This window comes from Dama dama, chromosome 28, assembly GCF_033118175.1.
Source record: "Dama dama isolate Ldn47 chromosome 28, ASM3311817v1, whole genome shotgun sequence".
Taxonomy (NCBI): Eukaryota; Metazoa; Chordata; class Mammalia; order Artiodactyla; family Cervidae; genus Dama; species Dama dama.
The window spans coordinates 41065665-41086384 of record NC_083708.1 but is presented as its reverse complement, the minus strand read 5'-3'; the positions used below and the strand labels follow the sequence as shown (position 1 = coordinate 41086384).

At 35.2% G+C, this 20720-nt stretch overlaps 1 protein-coding gene across 1 annotated transcript in view; it reads right to left on the bottom strand.

Annotated features, from left to right (window-relative positions):
- SEC63 (SEC63 homolog, protein translocation regulator) overlaps positions 1–20720 on the bottom strand; it is a 70528-nt gene that overhangs the window by 9772 nt on the left and 40036 nt on the right. The window contains exons 7-18 of the mRNA XM_061131871.1: positions 20568–20618; positions 19390–19498; positions 17124–17218; positions 16892–17024; positions 15168–15260; positions 14257–14411; positions 12043–12190; positions 10676–10758; positions 6370–6429; positions 5990–6163; positions 2565–2723; positions 505–606 (exon numbers count right to left, since the gene is read on the bottom strand). Of these exons, the coding sequence (XP_060987854.1) occupies positions 505–606; positions 2565–2723; positions 5990–6163; positions 6370–6429; positions 10676–10758; positions 12043–12190; positions 14257–14411; positions 15168–15260; positions 16892–17024; positions 17124–17218; positions 19390–19498; positions 20568–20618 (1362 nt within the window). The remainder of the gene's footprint in view (positions 1–504; positions 607–2564; positions 2724–5989; positions 6164–6369; positions 6430–10675; positions 10759–12042; positions 12191–14256; positions 14412–15167; positions 15261–16891; positions 17025–17123; positions 17219–19389; positions 19499–20567; positions 20619–20720) is intronic.

The window sequence follows — 20720 nt, the reverse complement described above, 5'->3', positions numbered from 1 at the left end:
TTATCAGAACAAGTCTAGCGTCTCCAGATGGCCAGTATAGGACCCTCAGAACAAAATCCATGAGCAGAATTTAAGAACATTTTCATCCTATTCAAAACATGGTAGAAGTATGAGACAAGTATGAGACTCACAAAAGCCACACAAAGTCACAGGCAAAATATGCATTTGTCTCATTAAGACTGCCTGAACTGCAAGTGAGAAATCATCAGTAAGTATAACCCTCAGTAATCCAGGCACAGAAAAGACAGAAGCCCAGGACAACAACAAGGTGCTTAAAAAGTTGACAATCCTCCTTTTAAACAACTCATTTACTCAAAGTAATGCATACTGAAATATATGCTTCAAAAATGTGACGTATCGAGAATACACCACATTCAGCACATCTGAATCAGTACACGCTACAGAGAGGATAAGAGTCAATTCAGGCTACAGAAAGCACAAACAGCAACTAAGAAATATCTGACTAGAAGAAGGAAAACACTAGGCTGTGGATGAATAACTCACCTCAGGAAAGTAAAGACTATAGACAGGATGTGTTATCTTTGATTTGGTTTCCAGTAGTGCTCTCTCCTTTCGCTGAATACTTTGTTGTAATTCTTGCCACTCCTAGTAAAGTGAAAATTAGAAATAATGGAAATGAAGCATGTTTTCGATCATTTCGAAGGGTGTCCATCTTCTTCCAGATGGCATTCCTGACAATGCTAAATACTACAGTACCACAAATCTGATCACTTCCCTGCTCAAAACTTACAATGCTTCTTTTCATAAATCTAACGTGTATAGCATGAACTACACTACCAATCATGACCTGACCTGAGCCTCTCTCTCCAGTCTCCTGTCACTGCTCTCCTCTCTTCACTTTTTATTCTAATCATTTCAAACTGCTAGACTTCCGTGACCTCACCGGCTACTTCACTCTTAAGCCTTGTTTGTATTTTTGCTTTCTTTTTTCTCTACCTGGCAAATTCCTGCTCATTATCTTCTCAGGAGCACCTGAAGCCTAAAGTAGGAGTTCCTGGGTCCCACAGACCATCCTCCCAGAGCTGAGCTGATCACACCTTTCTTTGTGCCATCACGGCCCCTTGCACAATGCGCACAGTCTCTTTTGTACTATAACGTTTATTCATTAGTCTGCCTTCCCCTTCAGGCTACCATCATTCAAAAGCAGAAACGTTCACATTTGGCTTTGTATTCCTACTAATATTTGTTATTCGTATAATTATTTGTTAACTGAATGAATGTATTATTGGTCATCTGAAGAAATCAGTTTATCAAAACCCTAAAGTCACCTCTACTAACCCTAATATAATCAGAAAGAAATATGTCAACTCTCTGTCAAAGCAAGGATGCTGTGTTTAGTCGCTCAGTTGTGTTCAACTTTTCTGCGACCCCATGGACTGCAGCCTGCCAGGCTCCTCTGTCCATGGGATTCTCCAAGCAGGAATACTGGAGTGGATTGCCATGCCGTTCTGCAGGGGATCTTCCTAATACAGGGATCTACTGTGTCGCCTGCACTGCAGACGATTCCTACTCACTGAGCCATAATCAGAAAGAAATATGTCAACTCCTTCTAAAAGAGAAGGAGGGGTAATAATTTCTCTGACAGGTTTTAATTTCATGGCAACCAACTTAATTCTCAAAGTACAAAAACACTCAAGGGCCAGCAACTGCTAAAAACAGACATCCTTATTTTTCTCCCATCCCAAAGGCAAGTACTTTATCTCCTTATACTTTTATCCTTTGCCCTTTCCCTTTTTTTTTTTTCCCCAGCCTCTGCTTTTGCTTCAGAGGCTATTCAGGCAATCTCTCTTAAATTCCTAAACCACAGGAATTACTTTTAGACCAATAGCCCAGTCAAGAACAACACAAACATTAAAAAAAAAAAAAAATTGGCTGATCAAGTTATAGTTCATCTGCAGTGAGCATCGATGGGCCATTATTTGTTCACCAAATATTCTTTTCTGTAGCCTTCTCATAAGTCATGTGCAACTTCACACCATGCCATGAGATTTTTTTCTATTCCCTATACCCTCATCATCTTAATCTCTCAGTGACTTCCTCTTTTCCTGAATGTCTTATACACCTCTTAAAACAAGGTGGCATTCTGTAACTATTAGCCTTTCCCTTAACCAAACTCTTGACATTAGAGCCCACAGTAATGTTTCTTACCCTAAACACTGCCTGCAACTTTTGAGAACCTCTTCCAAGTAACTGCTCCCTATTTCATAACCCACCTTTCCTTCCTCGTATTTCCAGAGTCATCTCCAACACAAAAAATTGCCTTAGGAGAACAAGCTGAGTTCACCTCAGACCCAGGTCTTACTCTATCTAACAATGTAAGATTTAAGAAAATTAGGATTTCCAGTCCTTGTCAGAAGTAAGTTTTCTTCATAATTACAACCACCATCTCTCAAAAACATTGTCTGAAAGTAATGCAACAGTATAAAATATACTAGTATTGTTTAAAACAAGCAAAGAGATGTAAGTAAGCAAAAGAAAAACAACAACAAAAACCAAAACTATCATCAGAGGTATAATTCCAGTTATTTAAACCTATGTCTTACTGCTTCATCATCCTTGTTTTGTTTTTCATCTTGCTCTCTATCAGAGTCTCTGTCACTACCATCTTCTTTTTCACTCTGAGAGTCTCTATTGGTTTCTTCTTCCTCAGAGTCACTGCCTTTGTCAGAAACTTCTTCTTCATCTTCCTTTACTGCAGCTTCCTAAAAGGAAAAAGCAACCACAAAAGTTCTGAATGTCTCATTGAATACATCCTGAGTCCCTGAAACTAATCTACGGTCATTATAATTAAACTGGCTTAAGACTACAGTTTCACTATTGATATAGAATCATTAAAAATTGTTATGAACATTCTTATATATAAATACATGGGAGTCAAGCTGAAGAGGTTTAACGTTTGACTTATCTGCTTATTTGTCAGTTATTTTATTCATTCTTCATAGCTGATAAAAAGAAAAAAATACTTCTATTTGCAAAATATACAACAATGGCTAAACTGGTTCATTTTTCAAAAACATCACTTATGTAATATTTTATACAGTATAATGAGAAGTTGATAGAAAAGTACTGCTTTAGGAGTTTAATATTATCTTCAATAACTAATAGTATAATGCAAAAAGGAAAGTCAATGTCCCAAACAAAATACTTAGTCCATTTCAAGAAGCAAGAAAAATAGCAAATTAAATGCAAAGAAATCAGAAGTAAATACAGATCAGAAATCAATTAAAGAGAAAGCAGATATAAAAAAGGGAAACCCAAACAAGACTAAATGTTGGTTCTTTAAAAAGATTAATAAAATTCATAAATTAGGCAAGACTGATAAAGGAAAAGACACAATAAAATTACCAACATTAGGAATAAAAGATACATAACTACAAATCCAAAAGACATCAAAAATAAGGATATTATTAACTCTTTAAATAAATTTGACAAGTCAGAGGAAATAGACAAAGTCCTTGAAAAACACAATTTACTAAAACTGATATGAGAAAAAAAGTAGACTATGTTAAAGAAATGGACTCTATAACTAAATTCTTTTTCAAACTCCAAGCCCAGATGGCTTCTCTATGTAATTCTTCCAAATAAGAAACAAATCCAATCTTACACACCCTTCCAGGAAAAAGAGAAAGTAACCTCTAACTAATGAGGCCAGCATAAATGTAATCCAAAACCTGGCGAGAATATTACAAGAATGATAAACTGATATTCTCTCCTAAAAATAGTTTCAGGAATCCTAAACAAAGTATCATCAAACCCAGATAAATAGTTTAAAAATACTATGTTATAACAAAATGAGATTTGTTTACAGAATACAATGATAATTTAATTTTTTAATTCATCAGTATAATTAACCACATAAACAGAAAGGAGAAAAATCATACAATCATCTCAATATATGGAGAGAAAGTATTTAATAAAATTCAGCACATGCTCATAATAAAAAACCAAACTGAGGGAAAACCTCCTTAACCTGATAAATATTATAAATAAAGTATATCTACAAAAACTCTATAGCTAACATCATACTCAATGGTGAAATAATGTATGCTTTTTCCATAAGACCAACAAGACAAGGTGACTGCCATCTTCACTTCAAATCAACTACTGCAAGTTCTGGCTGGCACCAGTAAGGCAAAAAGGATGAAATAGCATAAAGATTAAAGAAAAGCTGTTTTCATACCCAGATGGCATGACTGTGTATGTAAAATATCTTTTTTTAATATCTGCAAATTGTTACAATTATTGTCAATTCATCAGGAATCCTTGATACAGGGTAAATATTTAGAAGGCAACTGTATTTCTATACACCAGCAATAAACACTGAAGAATAAGCTTTTTTTAATGTTGTTTGCAATAGCACTAGAAAGCATCAAATACACAGGAGTAAATCTAATGAGAGGTGTGTCATTCTCTGCCAAGAGAAATCACAAAACACTGCCGAGAAAAATTAAGGGAGATAATAAAGATAAAGCATAATTATGAATAAAAACAGTCAATAACCTGTTAACCTGTGAATTCTCCCCATATTGCACCAAAGATTAAACACAATACCAATCTAAGTGCCAGAAGCATTTTTGGGGGTGGAAATTGTCAAAATTATTCTAAAATTTTAGCTGAAAATGCAAGGGACATAAAATAGTCAAGACAATTTTGAAGAAGTAAAATAAGAGTTTGAGGACTAAAAAAGAAAAAAAAAAGAGTTTGAGGATTTACATTATTCCATTTTAAAACTTCAAGCCACAATAATTAAGACAGTGTGGCACTGGCACAAGAGACAAATAATCAATGGAAGGAGAGCCCATAAAGAGATTTCCACATATACAGTTAAGGTAACTCATTTTACAACAAATTACGACCGCAATTCAGACAACCTTCCAATAAATGGTGCTAAAATAAATGGCCCATAATCCCAATCTCACACTATTCACAAAAATGAAAGATGCATCACAGAGCTAAATATAACAAGTAAAATACTGTAGTAATACTTATAGAAGGAAACAAAGTATCTACCTTTCCTTGTGCCCTTGGGATAGGCAGAGATGTCTTAAACAGGACACAAAAGCACTTAACCATAAAGATTTCTGAAACAGACTTTATTACTAATAAGAATCATCTAAAACTCCATTAAGAAACACTTATCCACAATGTATAAAAGATTCCTACAAAGCTGTCAGAATACAAATAATCCAAAAATAAATGATGATATCCAAATGGCCAGTAGGCATGTGAAAAGGTGTTCAATACCATTAGTCATTAGGTAAATACAAAAATGACCACACACAGAAATACCAACTACAGATCCATTACAGTGGCTAAAACTAAACAGACTGGTAAAACCAAGTACTGGTGAGAACGTACAATAACTGGACTCATATTTTGCTGGTAGGAGCATAATATGGTACAACTTTAGAAAATGGGCTCTTTCAGGAAGTTAGACATACACCTATTTTATGACCCAGAAATTTTACTAATAGGCACATATCAAAGAAAAATAGATGTCCACAAAATGACATGTATCAAATAGGCAAAAACTAGAAAAACCTGTATGTCTACCAATCACAGGACAGACAAACTGTAGTATATTCATAAAATGGAATCTCTCACACACACACGCACACGCGCACACACTTGCTGCTACACATAATACTGAAGAGTGTCAAAGACAATGTTGAGTGAAAACAGCCAAATGACTCTACTTACATGCATTTTAAGAACAGGCAAAACTAATTCATGGTAATGACAGCATAGTGGGGAAGGGAGTGGGGGTGGATGGAGGGGCCAAAGACTGAGAAGGGGACCAGGGAGCCTTCTAGGGTGCTGGTGGGTTTTATATCTTGACTTGGGATCATGGGTACATACATTTATAAAACTTCAGGAGCTGTACATATAAGATTTGAACATTTTAGTGTATTTCAGACCTCAACAAAGATGATAATAATGATAGTCTTTACACAGATAATAAACTTACACTCCCAGCGACTCCATTAGCCTGTTTTTGTTTCTGCTGCTTTGGTTGAGATAAGGGCACAGGTGTAGGCTTTTTTTTCAAAGGTTTCTTTTTTTTTGATTTAGCAGTTTTCTTGGGTCCTTTACTCTTCTGTTGCCATCCTCCTTTTGTCTTGTTCTTGTTACTATCACCCTGCTATAAATCACAACACACATACACACTCAGATGCTGCAGCAATAGCTTCATTTGGGAGTCAGAGTAAATTTTAGATGGAAATGGCTAAACTAATAAAATGTTTTAGTAAAGTGAATTATTGTCCCACAGCAAGATAAATCAATCAGAGAGCTAAACAAAACAGTTCTTCTACCAGAAGAGATAGATAGGTAAACTCAAGCTTTTACCCCATCTTCTGCTGGCTGTTCCTCTGCAGCACAGATGGACTGCTCCTTTTCAAATACTTCCTAGAGCAGAGGGAGCAAGAAAAATAGAAACTTTGTCCAACTTATATTTAACTTTCCTATAAAACAATCTTTCAATAGACATTATCAGTGCATTTCTGTATTTTTGGCTGTGCAGGCTCTCCTCAGGCTGTGGAGAACAGACGTTACTCTCGAGTTGCAGAGTGCAGGCTTCTGACTGCAGTGGCTTCTCTTGTTGCAGAGCACAGGCTTTAGGCCGTACCAGCTTCAGCAGTTGCACCACGTGGGCTCAGCAGTTGCGGCTACCGGGCTCTCGAGCATAGGCTCAATAGTTGTGGCACACGGAATTAGGTGCTTCATAGAACGTAGGATCTTCCCGGATCTGGCATTGAACCCCTGTCTCCTGCATTGGCAGGTGGGTTCTTTACCACTGAGCCATCAGGGAAGTCTTATCAGTAAGTTTATTAACTGCTGACAATTACAGGAGGTGGGGACAAACAAATGGCTAGACAGGAGGCTTTTAGCAATTGCTAAATGATGCATGTATGCAAATTTGGCCATCACTAAAAGGACACCTTAGAAGTTATCTTCTGAAATATCTCACATCTGTCTTGAATATATTTTGAAAAGTACATTCTATCTAAATTTATAAATGCAATGCCTTAAAATATGTAAAATTATTATAAAGTCAGTCATTTCATAATTTAAATTTTTACTTTTATTCTAATAGTAATCAGACATCACTGTTTTTTTTTTTATTAGTTGGAGGCTAATTACTTCACAACATTTCAGTGGGTTTTGTCATACATTGTCATGAATCAGCCATGGAGTTACATGTGTTCCCCATCCCGATCCCCCCTCCCACCTCCCTCTCCACCCGATTCCTCTGGGTCTTCCCAGTGCACCAGGCCCGAGCACTTGTCTCACGCATCCCACCTGGGCTGGTGATCTGTTTCACTATAGATAATATACATGCTGTTCTTTCGAAACATCCCACCCTCACCTTCTCCCACAGAGTTCAAAAGTCTGTTCTGTATTTCTGTGTCTCTTTTTCTGTTTTGCATATAGGGTTATCGTTACCATCTTTCTAAATTCCATATATATGTGTTAGTATGCTGTAATGTTCTTTATCTTTCTGGCTTACTTCACTCTGTATAAGGGGCTCCAGTTTCATCCATCTCATTAGAACTGATTCAAATGAATTCTTTTAAATGGCTGAGTAATATTCCATGGTGTATATGTACCACAGCTTCCTTATCCATTCGTCTGCTGATGGGCATCTAGGTTGCTTCCATGTCCTGGCTATAATAAACAGTGCTGCAATGAACATTGGGGTGCACGTGTCTCTCTCAGATCTGGTTTCCTCAGTGTGTATGCCCAGAAGTGGTATTGCTGGGTCATATGGCAGTTCTATTTCCAGTTTTTTAAGAAATCTCCACACTGTTTTCCATAGTGGCTGTACTAGTTTGCATTCCCACCAACAGTGTAAGCGGGTCCCCTTTTCTCCTTACCCTCTCCAGCATTTATTGCTTGTAGACTTTTGGATAGCAGCCATCCTGACTGGTGTGTAATGGTACCTCATTGTGGTTTTGATTTGCATTTCTCTGATAATGAGTGCAGACATCACTATTTTAAAGTTATGAGAATCTGAATACATTATATTACTCTAACTTCAAAAGTTTATGAGACCAATATTAGTTTATTTATGATTATATGTGATATTGCTAATATAACTTAGATATAACTAAGTGGAACACCAAGAAAATCTACATATCTGAGACATACCCACCCACCCAATAATCCCTTTTGTATCAGTAGACACTATAAAATTTAGAGTTTGAAATCCAGTAAGAATTCAATGTGACTCTATATAGAACATGACAAGTGGGTTGTTCCATAAACTCCTCAGAATTATTAAAGCTAACAAGTGAAAACGATGATAACTATGGGGCTCTAAACTGTTGGCCTAAGGCAGGGGCCAGCAAGCTATGGCCCATTTTTTGCTTTTTAAACAAAGTTTTTATTAGAATACAGCCATGCCCATTTGTGAGTTCAGCCATTGCTACAGAGATTGTATGGCCTGTAAAAACCAAAAATATTAATATTTACTGACTGAACCTTTAGAGAAAAAGTTTGTCGTCGCCTAGCCTAATTCTATCATCTCCGCTTCATTTCTTCATTTGTCAGCTGAATTCTAATAATTACATTGAAATACAATTGAAACTAGAACTAGAAGATAAATAGCTGATTCTTCCCCGTTCTCCAGGCCACGTCTGCTTTTTCTTCTATCAATTACCTGAGAAATGTGAACAGCCCAAGGGCAATTTTGTGCTCATTTCTCCGGCTAGGAATTCCAAAGCACATAGGCAGTGTAGTTTGCATTCGAAACCTAACCCTGGCCACCGGCTTAGAGCAGCCTCATCTCCCAGGAGGCACCTCTCATCCAGAGTCCATGATACATACAAATGCTTCCTTTACCACCTGCTACCATAAAATCAGTATCTTTATTTTGATGTGTCCTACTGTGAATCATAGAATGGCTATCCACTCCAGTATTCTTGCCTGGAGAATTCCATGGACAGAGGAGCCTGGCAGGCTATAGTCCATGGGGTCCCAAAGAGTCCAACACAATTGAGCAACTAATACAACAACAACAGCAACTACAAAATATGCTTTTTCTACCAGAGGTTTTAGACATGGGTTTTATTTTATTTGTTTACTTTTTTAAAGTGCCTACTTTATTTTTTTATTTTTTCCATTTATTTTTATTAGTTGGAGGCTAATTACTTTACAATATTGTAGTGGTTTTTGTCATACATTGACATGAATCAGCCATGGATTTACATGTATTTCCCATCCCAATCCTCCCTCCCACCTCCCTCTCCACCCGATCCCTCTAGGTCTTCCCAGTGCACCAGCCCTGAGCACTTGTCTCATGCATCCAACCTGGGCTGGTGATCTGTTTCACCCTTGATAATATACATGTTTCGATGCTGTTCTCTTGAAACATCCCACCCTCGCCTTCTCCCCCAGAGTCCAAAAGTCTGTTCTTTACATCTGTGTCTCTTTTTCTGTTTTGCATATAGGGTTATCGTTACCATCTTTCTAAATTCCATATATATGTGTTAGTATCCTGGATTGGTCTTTTTGGATAAGGAAGCTGTGGTACATATACACCATGGAATATTACTCAGCCATTAAAAAGAATTCATTTGAATCAGTTCTAATGAGATGGATGAAACTGGAGCCCATTATACAGAGTGAAGTAAGCCAGAAAGATAGACATGGGTTTTAAATGCAGCATATTTCCTGCAGATGCCCATAGACCTCAGAGTAGAAGAGGCTAAAATCTACCACTGGTTCAATAAAACTGAGCTGAAATACTATAGTTTAGTAAAAATTAGTTACAATATTTGCAACTTGGGAGGTGCACTTAGCTTCGGAAGTAATACAAATATGTAACAAAAACTGAGAAAAACAAGATGCAGGAAACATACATATGACTAGATTTAATGAAAAAGAATGAGAACAATACCAGCATACATATGTATGCATGTACATATATGCACTGAAAAGTTCCAGATAGTAAACATGAGCATGGGGAAAGATACAAAAGGATTTACACAAGACTGAGTTCTGGTCATCTGGGTCTGACAAGGTGGCTTCCTAAGGAAGCAGGGGTAAAATAAGGGATCCATGTTATCAGTATCAGTATCATTTTAATTCTGTGGGTATTCATGCCATCAGGCTATCGCAAAGGATGAGCTTCAAAACTGATGATCTCAGAGAGACAGAATTTTAGATGCTTTTAATTCCTTCCCATAGTTTTCTGCATTGCCTAAATTTGTTTCCCAGACAGCATAAATTTTTTACATAATTAGGAAAAGAGCTATTTTACTGTACTTTTTAAAACAAAAAATAAAAGGGAGTAAATTTTCTCAAGAACTGATTAAAAAAGGAGTAGGTAATGAAATTCTCCACAATAATCAATAATCAATCTCTGTGTAATATTTTATAGTTTAAGAAAGATACCCAGATTACATTATAATGCTTTATAGGGAATGAACAAATCATCACCTGAAGAATTCATCTATCTTCCAACTTTGTGTGTGTGAAAACAAATGAGAAAATCTAAAATTAAAATTTCAAAATGGCTAATAGAATCTGCAAAATTAGATTTGCAAAACTATATAGTTTTGACTTTGAAAATGTATAACTTAAAATGAGAAAATAAACATAAATTTCTTAACATATAAACTCTCAAAGCATAAAAATACAGACTACTTACTGCCATTGTTTGCCTTGTCAATTTAACCAAAACTGTAACTAAGGATCCTACTGTGATGTTGTTGCTATCTTCATCATCCAATACTGTAAGATATAAGAAAAAATAAATAAAAACCAATCTCTATGTCAAGGTAAACAGCAAAACTTAACTTATCCAAATCAATCTGAGACTTTATTTCAAACATACAGAATTTTAAGCCTACTAAATAAAAAGTAATTTACTATCTACTCTATATAAATTTCTCCAGAAGATATCTTCAACAATGTACTCATTTAATCCTTAAATTAGCTCTATGAAGCATTATTATTTCTTTAAAGAGACTGAGGTTAAGGAATAAAGTAAAATGCCCAAGGCCACAAAAGGGCTATGCTGGCACCGCCAAGTTTCAAGTCCAGATCCTTTAAAATACAGTATATTGTGAGGGTTACCATAGCTTTCTCTCACACTGATATAAAAGAGTGTTCTGTCACTCTACTAAATTGCACAAACTTTATACTCACGAGATTTTACCTGTATAATCAAATGCCTGCAAATTAGTATTCTAAGAAATGTTAAAGATACTTAATTTTTAAGGCAAGAACTTCAAAATATTGTTTAAATGAAAAAGCACCTTAAAGATGTTTTCTGCAATGTTTTTGCATTGTTTGCTTTTTTCAAACAAATTTGCTACATACATCCCCAAAAGTCTTAATAATAAAATGAACTTAACTACAAGCCCTTTAAAAACAGGAACAATTCCTAACACATCCTTGTATTCTTGGTCCCACAAGAATATTCTAACAGCAGCAACTTAGTAAATGCCAAAGCTCAGAATAATGTCACAATGAAGGAATGGAGCAGAATAATCTCTAAATCTGTCACCATTCTAAAATATTATATTCAGTTGTAAAATGGGAATTCTAGGACAATTATATAAGTAGAAAAATAATCTCTATCTCTTTTTCCACTCCAAGCAGACACAAAGACAAAAGTAAGTCAAGAAAAACACATGAAATGTGGCACAGAGTGTGGTGATTTTCCAGGCTTAATATGTATAAATAAGTTAGGTTTTTAAAAAAATTAATTTTAGAACTAAGCAGCTATTTTATACTAACAATAGAAATATTTCAAATATCTTCCATTACATTTGGAAATCTCTTCCATTTGAAAAGTTAAGATGTTCCTTCAAGTTGAACTATAGAACAAAAGCGTTCTCAAACCAAAACTACTAACTCTACAACATCTTCCATCACAGCAAATCTGACAGGTAAACTACAATTCTACAAAATCTAATTAAAAGTTATGAAGTGAAATGTTTTGAGAACCTTGAGCCAAATAAACAAAAGCCAGTCCATTAACAGGGAAACAACAGGAAACCTCTCACTTACCCTGTGACTTTATGTCCATAGTCACATACGGGAAACTCCCAAGAACAGCCATAACCTCCTCATATTTTTCATCTTCAAGGAAATGCAACAGATTGTGGCGATCTGATTCTTTTAAACTCACCAAATCCTGGATAGTTTTAATTTTGAACTAAATTTAAAAGAAGACAGAAAATAAATCCCAAAGCCATGAAACTTTTCATAAAAAGAAAATTACTAGTATGTTTACTAAAACAAAATCCAAAAGATTTTAGAAAAATGTTAAAATTATATACATTTAAAAGCAGAAAATACAACTTTACTGCATTTCACAGCCCTTTTCTCCAAGGAAATTTAAATTTAAGAATTTTTTATTACAAAGTTAATACGCAGTTATTTTTTAAATTAGAAAAAATTAAAGTTGAAGGGAAAAAATAGTAACATTCCTATAGACTCTTGACCCAAGCAGGAACTGTTGTCATTTAATTTGTTCAGTTTGCAGACCTCTGTTTTTAATTTTAAAGATAAAAACCTTTGAGAATACAAATTTATCTCCAAGTATATAGCTGCATGTACTCTTTAGGTTTTACTATACAATGTTCTTTTAATTGTTTTTTTTTAGAAGAAATTAAAAGACACTTGCTCCTTGGAAGAAAAGCTATGACCAACCTAGACAGCCTATTAAAAAGCAGAGACATTACTTTACCAACAAAGGTCCGTCTAGTCAAAGCTGTGGTTTTTCCAATAGTCATGTATGGATATGAAAGTTGGACCATAAAGAATGGAGTGCCAAAGAATTGATGCTTTTGAACTGTGGTATTGGAAAAGACTCTTGAGAGTCCCTTGGAGAGCAAGGAGATCAAATCAATCAATCCTAAAGGAAATCAGTCCTGACTAGTCACTGGAAGGACTGATGCTGAAGCTGAAGCTCCAATACTTTGGCCACCTGATGCAAAGAACTGACTCATTGGAAAAGATCCTGATGCTGGGAAAGACTGAAGGCAAGAGAAGGCGACGACAGAGGATGAGATGGTTGGATGGCATCACCTACTCGATGGACATGAGTTTGAGCAAGCTGCAGGAGCTGGTGATGGACAGCAAGCCTGGTGTGCTGCAGTCCATGGGGTCACAAAGAGTTGGACAGGACAGAGTGACTTAACTGAACCTATGCAATATTCTCATTCTTGTTATTTTCTAAATATCTGTTACTGCAGTAATACCAATCCTGGCTAAATGAATACCAAGGAGAAGGTTTTTTAATTTCTGAGTATTTGGTGCCAGTTATTAATTTTTACTTTCACAGATAGGAATTAGATCATGAGGCATGTGAAATGCCTGCTTTTGAATTCTGAAGTTTTCAATTATGACTTTAAATGTGATCAAATTTAAAAGAGCAACACACTTACTTGAGAGAAGAGTGTTCTGATATAAATTTCTAATATACATTTATTAGTTCTACCTTACTACTATCAAGTCCAATGTCTATCTTCTGTCCTCTTTGTCTAATATATACAAAGTGATGTTTAAAATTATAATTTCATTCCATTTTTTCCTGTACTTCCTCGTTTTTCATTTATACACATTTTCTGCTGTGTCTTTTAAGATTCACTCTGCGGGGTCGCAAGAGCTGGACGCGACTTAGCGACTACACTACCACTAAAATTCACACTGGAGCAGGAAGTGGCAACCCACCCAGCGTTCTTGTCTCGAGAGTCCCACGGACAGAGAGGCCTGGTGGGCCGCAGGCACGGGGTCACAGAGAGTCGGACACGACTGAGTGACTCACACACACACACACAATTCACTCTCATAATCTATGTAATTTCTAAATAAGAATTATCTTTATATGATCTACTTGTATATTGAATGCTTAATTTTTTGTTCATAATCAAACTACTGCTCAAGCTTTAAGCCATTAATGAAATAAATGAAAAGTATACAGTGCATTTTTACACAGTACATTTATTTTGGCAACATAAAGAACAAAGTGTTAACTGCTAAAAATTTGACCCACCCCCCAACGTGGTAAAATCATTTCAGTAGTATGAATAAAATGTTACAAAACAGCTACCTATTCAAGAAAGTGTTAACAGAATCACTTGAGGGATAGTTTTAGAATGCTTGAAACATTGTAAATCTAAGATGTTCATAGTAACCACTTCTAGAAAAATTTTCATTCCTGTTACCTTTAAGTGACATGACAGACTGCTTAAGACTAATTTTCAAGTGGCAAATTACCTTTTTATGATTAGAAACTCTCCTAAGATTGTCTTCTTCAATGTGGGGGAGCTGCAGAAGGGGAGATTTAAACTGCTGAAGGCCTTGAACAGCCATCTGGGAAAGCTTCATGCAGTTTTCAAGGGATGCCAAAGTTGGAGCACGAAACTCCCTTTCTTAGAAAGAACAGGAGGAAAAGCAAAAACAGGGCTGGACTATTTATATGTTCAGAGTACAAAATTCATAACAAACACAAATCCATGTGAACACCCTTAACACCTCAAATTTTATGATCACAGTGTTGACTTTCCTTTAAAAGTTACTGGATAAGACACAGAAAATATACAAACTTGGTCAAATGTACATTAACCAGCAACAACCATTGATTTTAATAGAAAAATTCTTTGCACCACTTCCAAAACCAGTAAATCATAAGACATTTTTGGTATTAAGAACATACTGATGTCATGCCACAAAATGACATCATTCATAACAAAACACAACCACCACCTCCTTTCTTAAGGGTCTCTTTCCATTATAGACCATAAACTCCCTTGTTCTTTTCTTCCCTTCATGCAAAAAACACTACATGTCAGACGAATCATCATTACAGCACTTAAAAGAATTATTTCAAACTCATTGCTAACCTAATTCTAAAAATATTCAGAGGAAGAAAAGGATATTTTAAATCTTTGCAAACAAACAAACAAAAAAAAACCAATAAAACAATGAAAAAACTGAATTAAAAAACATAAGTTGTGGTACTTCACATGATAGAAAATACAGGAAAAATAAGAAAAACCATAAGCAAAACTGGGAAAGCTGATTCAACTTACAGACAGAAATATATTAGGTTCCCACAAATCTTAAAAGTATAACCTATACTATATGCTTGCAAGAAAAAGTACAACATAATTATGCTTCCTCCTCACCTTCACGGCTCCTGGCCATTATTATTAGTTGGCAGATTACATTAACCATTTCTTGAAGTAGGGCAGGGCATTTTTTCAGCATAAATTGCTGATCTGCAAAACAATAAAACACCTGAAACAAATCATTCTTCTTTTATACTAAAACATTTTTATTACTTGTAGTCCAAGACTAAAGCTAAATTTAAGTTGTCAAACAAATTTTTCATATGACCTCAGAATTTTACAGGCTGAACACAACTGTTTCTCCTCGGCAGCACCAAGTCAAAAAATCAGTCAGAAAATCCTAGCTCAGATTAGATGTTTGCCTTTAAAGCAAACTTTTAATATTATGGTTTTTGGCTTTATAAATTACTCCCTACCTTTTTTTCTGGTAACAGTCTTAAACTTAATCATAACCTCGCTAACTGAAGAACTTCGAAATTTTTTTTCTTGTGCATCTAAGTTTCTATAATTATGGATAAGTCTAAAGACTAAGACTGAGAATGAATGTCAACTAAATGGAGAGAGAGGATAGGAGGAGGGGAGAGAGATTCTTTCACTTATACTGCAATAATAGTTAACCACTGAGATCATTCAGTGGAGTTGATAATCTAAAATAAATTTGTTTCCTGTTCCTTACATAATTGGTAAAAATGGAGATGGCTTCATATCTGTACAGAATATTAGAAACAGAATTACCAGCTACTTTGCAACTTCAATAAACAATGCCTAAATAGTGTACCTTAATTCCATCATACGTAGCCTATGGTACTATCATTAATCACTGAGCATCAACTGACCTTGTTTTCAAAGGCATTTGATTGCATTATTGGCTTAAAGCAGGGGGAGGGTGGGTTGGTTCATTCAGAAAGAAAATTTATTCCCTAAGGATAATAACTCTTAAAACTTTCAATTGAAATAATGCAAGTGAAAAAAAGAGGACACTCAAATTCACAACATTCCTGGAGACATCACAGTCCTAATTTATTGCTTTTTTTTTTTTTAAGTAGAATAGATGGCTTCAAGTACTGATGAAGCTTTAAGTAAAGATTAAATAGACATTTCACTGGTTAACTACTGCTGGAGTATGGGGAGAAGGCAATGGCACCCCACTCCAGTACTCTTGCCTGGAAAATCCCATGGAGCCTGGTAGGGTGCAGTCCATGGGGTTGCTAAAAATCAGACACGACTGAGCGACTTCACTTTCCCTTTTCACTTTCACGCACTGGAGAAAGAAATGGCAACCCACTCCAGTGTTCTTGCCTGGAGAATCCCAGGGACGGGGGAGCCTGGTGGGCTGCCGTCTATGCGGTCGCACAGAGTCAGACACGACGGAAACGACACAGCAGCAGCTGGAGTATGGTGGAGGTACTAGTGGTGCTGACTGAGATATCTGTTGTGAAATCCATTTTTTCTCCCCGCAAAAAGCTTCAAAATTCTTTTTTTAAAAAAAGTCATCACGAATTATTGAATAATCTGAAATTAACTAGACATTTTTCATAGAGTATTCTCTTACCTTGAAATACAACATTTTAACATTTGCCAAATCATTTGACTTACTAAGACCTTCAAAGTATTTGTGAAAGTAATTATGTATGTAGCATATAGATTTGTTTTTAAAAGGTCCTTGAGTAATTATCTGATTAAGCAAAAAAGAACAGTGACAAAAACACTGTACCATGAGGCCTAATTAAATCTACTGCTTTTGTACCACTAAAACCCTACAGACAGTAGAATCAAAATACCTTCTTCAAGGGTCTCAGGAATTTTCATTCTAGCAAGATGAGACAGTAAAAGAACTCTGGCCTTCAGGCTATAAGGACAAGTAAGTGGAGGCTCATTCTTCTTTAAATTAATGCTGCCAATTTCTCTGATGAGCTAGGGAAAATAAAATAATTATTTAAAAAATGTATACTTAATAAAGCATAAACTTTAATATTTAAATGTTTATCAAAGAATTTGGGAGACAGGCCTAACCTGAGGTATTAAAATATTATCTGTTGGTCTGCTTGTGGCATCTTTATTATACTGAGGATCAAATTCAGAGGCTCCAGCCAAAACCATGATAAGACCTAAAAAAAACAAAAGAAATATGAAGAAAAATAAATTTACTAACCCTTAATCACCCTCCCCAAATGATACCAGATTAATGCTAGAGGGAGGCAGTTTTCTAGTCACACACAATGCTAAAATCAATATTAACAGGTAAAAATTTCTCTCGCAACAAAAGAAACATCTCATTTTTAAAAAGTGTTTGTAATATTACCTATCACAAGTAAATAGAAATACACGTCAAATTAAGGGCCCAGAAGCAACTAGGTGCATTAAAACCACTACAAATAGCATCGGTTTCTAGATGTAATCATGTGTTCCACATAAAATTTCTTTTTTAAAAAGAATCAATTTTTATTGGAGGACAGCTGCTTTACAATGCTGTGTTAGTTTCTATTGTTTAGCAAAGTGAATTAGCTATACATACACGTATATTCCCTCTGCTTTGGACTTCCTTCCCATTGAGGTCACCACAGAACACTGAGTAGGGTTCCCTGAGCTACAGAGCAACAGCAAGTATTCTATGTGACATTACTAACTGCTTTGTGGAAAAAGGGGGTTAAAAAGGATTTCAGGTTTCTTCACTTCATGACTCCTCAATGCCATGAGTAATCTAAAATGTACTGTAATTTACAAAAATTTTTATTATGGAATCATGGAGGGCTTTGTGGGAACGGTGTTCCTTGATACACATGATTTGAGGTCACATATATTAGTGTTACGTTTCTTAGTCTATACAAGCTCTTTAATGACTGGCACTAGAGTTATCAATCTTCACCTTATGGCAGAAAATTCATGCAATGTTCTCACAAAAATCAGGACAGTATACAAGTTAAGTGCATAAACCCTGAAGCTTTCAAGCCCTAGCTGAATGACCTAAGACAATATTCTTCACTTCTCTATGGGCCTCAATTTCTTCATATGTGCCTGATACACATAAGCATAGTAATGTGTGTGAGCTATTACTATTACTACCCTCAAATGTTTGAATGAAAACAACAGTTCCTAAGACAGCATATAAATGGTGCCAGTCCTAAAACCAATGATAACTAACCAAACAAAATTAAATAAAGCTAAACAAAGCTTTTCTGGAAGAATTGTGTAAGGCTAAGTACCACCCTCAGAAATGAAACAGAACTCAAGATCACTGATCCAAAAAACATATTAAAACTGGTTACAAACATGAAATATTTTCAAAAGGGAGAATGTTTATAAATTAATATTTCAATCCAGCACAAGGAAGAGTGTACATGTGCACAAGGGAGGGTAACATTCACTCATTCCTCAGAAATAAAAGACCTGCTCATTCTTCAGAAATATAAAATCAGCTCACACAGTCATATAATACTGGGATTATAAAATAAATCTCTTTCTCATTATCAAGAAAGTTAATAAAATTGGCAAACACAAAAATATGACAAAGTCCACTGAGGTTTTGGAAAAAAAATGCATCCACGCATGAAGCACAATTTTAAACTTATGTCCCTTTTTTTTTAATGTGTAAGATTTCAACAGAGCAGTGATTCTGAAAAGCAATATAAAGTATTCCAGGGATAAAATTTACAATCCTAGCTTTATGGAATCAAAGAAAGTATTCAGGATGTTACTTTTTATGTCATAATAAATTCTGAAATAAGCCTCTGGGAATGAGATATTTTGGCAAATTTCTTTAAACACTCCTAAGACCTCGACTTATTTTACACCATTAGCACGGTATAATGTACTGGCTTGGGAACCATACTGACTGAGTTCTATCCTAGCTGTCACTTACTGTGTATCCTTGAGGTCAGTTTCTTCATCTATAAAATGTGCTTAAAAACAGCACTTATTTACGGGAGCATACAAAGATTAAATGAGTTAATACATGATAGTGCCTCACAATACTTGGCAACAATAAATACTCAAGAAATGTTAGCTGGAATTATTACAAAATTAGTCCACACGGAGCTTTACCATAAAATCTCTGAAGGGAAAATATATACATATACATATAGCTGAGTGAATGAGAATAACAGAACTACAGATCAAGAAATATGACAAAGGGTATTAGCATCTTCCTCCAGCTTTAGCTATAATGAACTGAATATCCCTAAAACTATAAAATGGAATTTCTCCAACTGAATATATATACCAATTCCACATAAATGACTCAGAAAATTATTTACTATCACAGTTACTTAAATTTACTTACGTTTCATATCCATATTTCGAGTTTTATAAACAAAGTAGGTATAAATCTGTGTTGTGCGTATTAGAATCTGGTCTCCACTATAGCGTATTGAGCGATACCACCAAGAGCCCTAAGACACAAAATTAAACAAGAAAAAAAGCACGAAAACCACAATAAATGTTCATTTTGATGCAGAATGTTTATGGTCAAATTTTCTAAATGTTCATAAACCAATAAAAATTTGCCCTTTAGAACAAATACCTTTACTATATATTTCAAATGATTTATACGGCAAGTATTTATGCTGCATGATGCCTAAATACCAGCCTATCTCATTACATATATATGATTAAAAGATTTAAGTTTCAACTAGAAATTGTTTATAGACAAAACAGGAATGAAACAACCCATTGCTATAAGCAACAAGTTGGTTTCTGACACATGGCATGTCTTCAACAAATGTTTGACAAATAAGTGTAAGAGCAATTTTACAGTTGATATACTACTTTCATTCACATTATTCCATACAATTGGATTCTAACACAACAATCCTATGAAGAAAGCAAGACAGGTTAATTATTAGCCTCACTACAGGACTAATAGGAACCCTAAGATCAGTAAGAACACCACCAGTCATGAAGGTAATAAACAATAAAATCATAAACATTATGGTATCTCTATATTTGAGGTCACAAAGAGTCAGACACGACTGAGTGACTGAACTGTTTGACGCAACTGTTTTTAAAAATGAGGTTGTTCTACATGTACTCCTGCATGAAGCAAAGAAGTCACAGGACAATATATATAGTAAGACCACATTTTTAAAAATGTGTATATACAGTTAATGCATAGAAAAAGATCTGAAAAGGAAATCAACAAACTTAGCAGTGATTATCTCCAACAGAGAAATGGAGTTGGGGGAGGTGGTAATGGAAGACTTTCATTTTAAATTCTAAATATATCTGTATTATCTCATCTGTGTGTAACTTTTGAATCATAAGGAGACACATTTTAACATACTAAAGTGATGTCACCTTTAGAAGACCTTAAAGGATAGTTGAATATAAAATTCTTAAAACTCAAGGATTAATGGATTATGGATTATATTCTAACACAAAATACGATCTTATAAGGAGACCCCAAACCATGCCACCCATTCTGTTCCCTAAAAAATGTTAATAAAAAGAGCTGGAACTTACCACAACAACTGGAAGGATAACCATGAATGCCAAGCCATATACAAGTAAAACCTTGAATTGAAAAGGAGGAAAAAAAAGATCATTCCTTCATGAGGTAAATTGCAACATCCATGAACACTTACTTTGAGGCTTACATGGAGGAGGCACTATTAA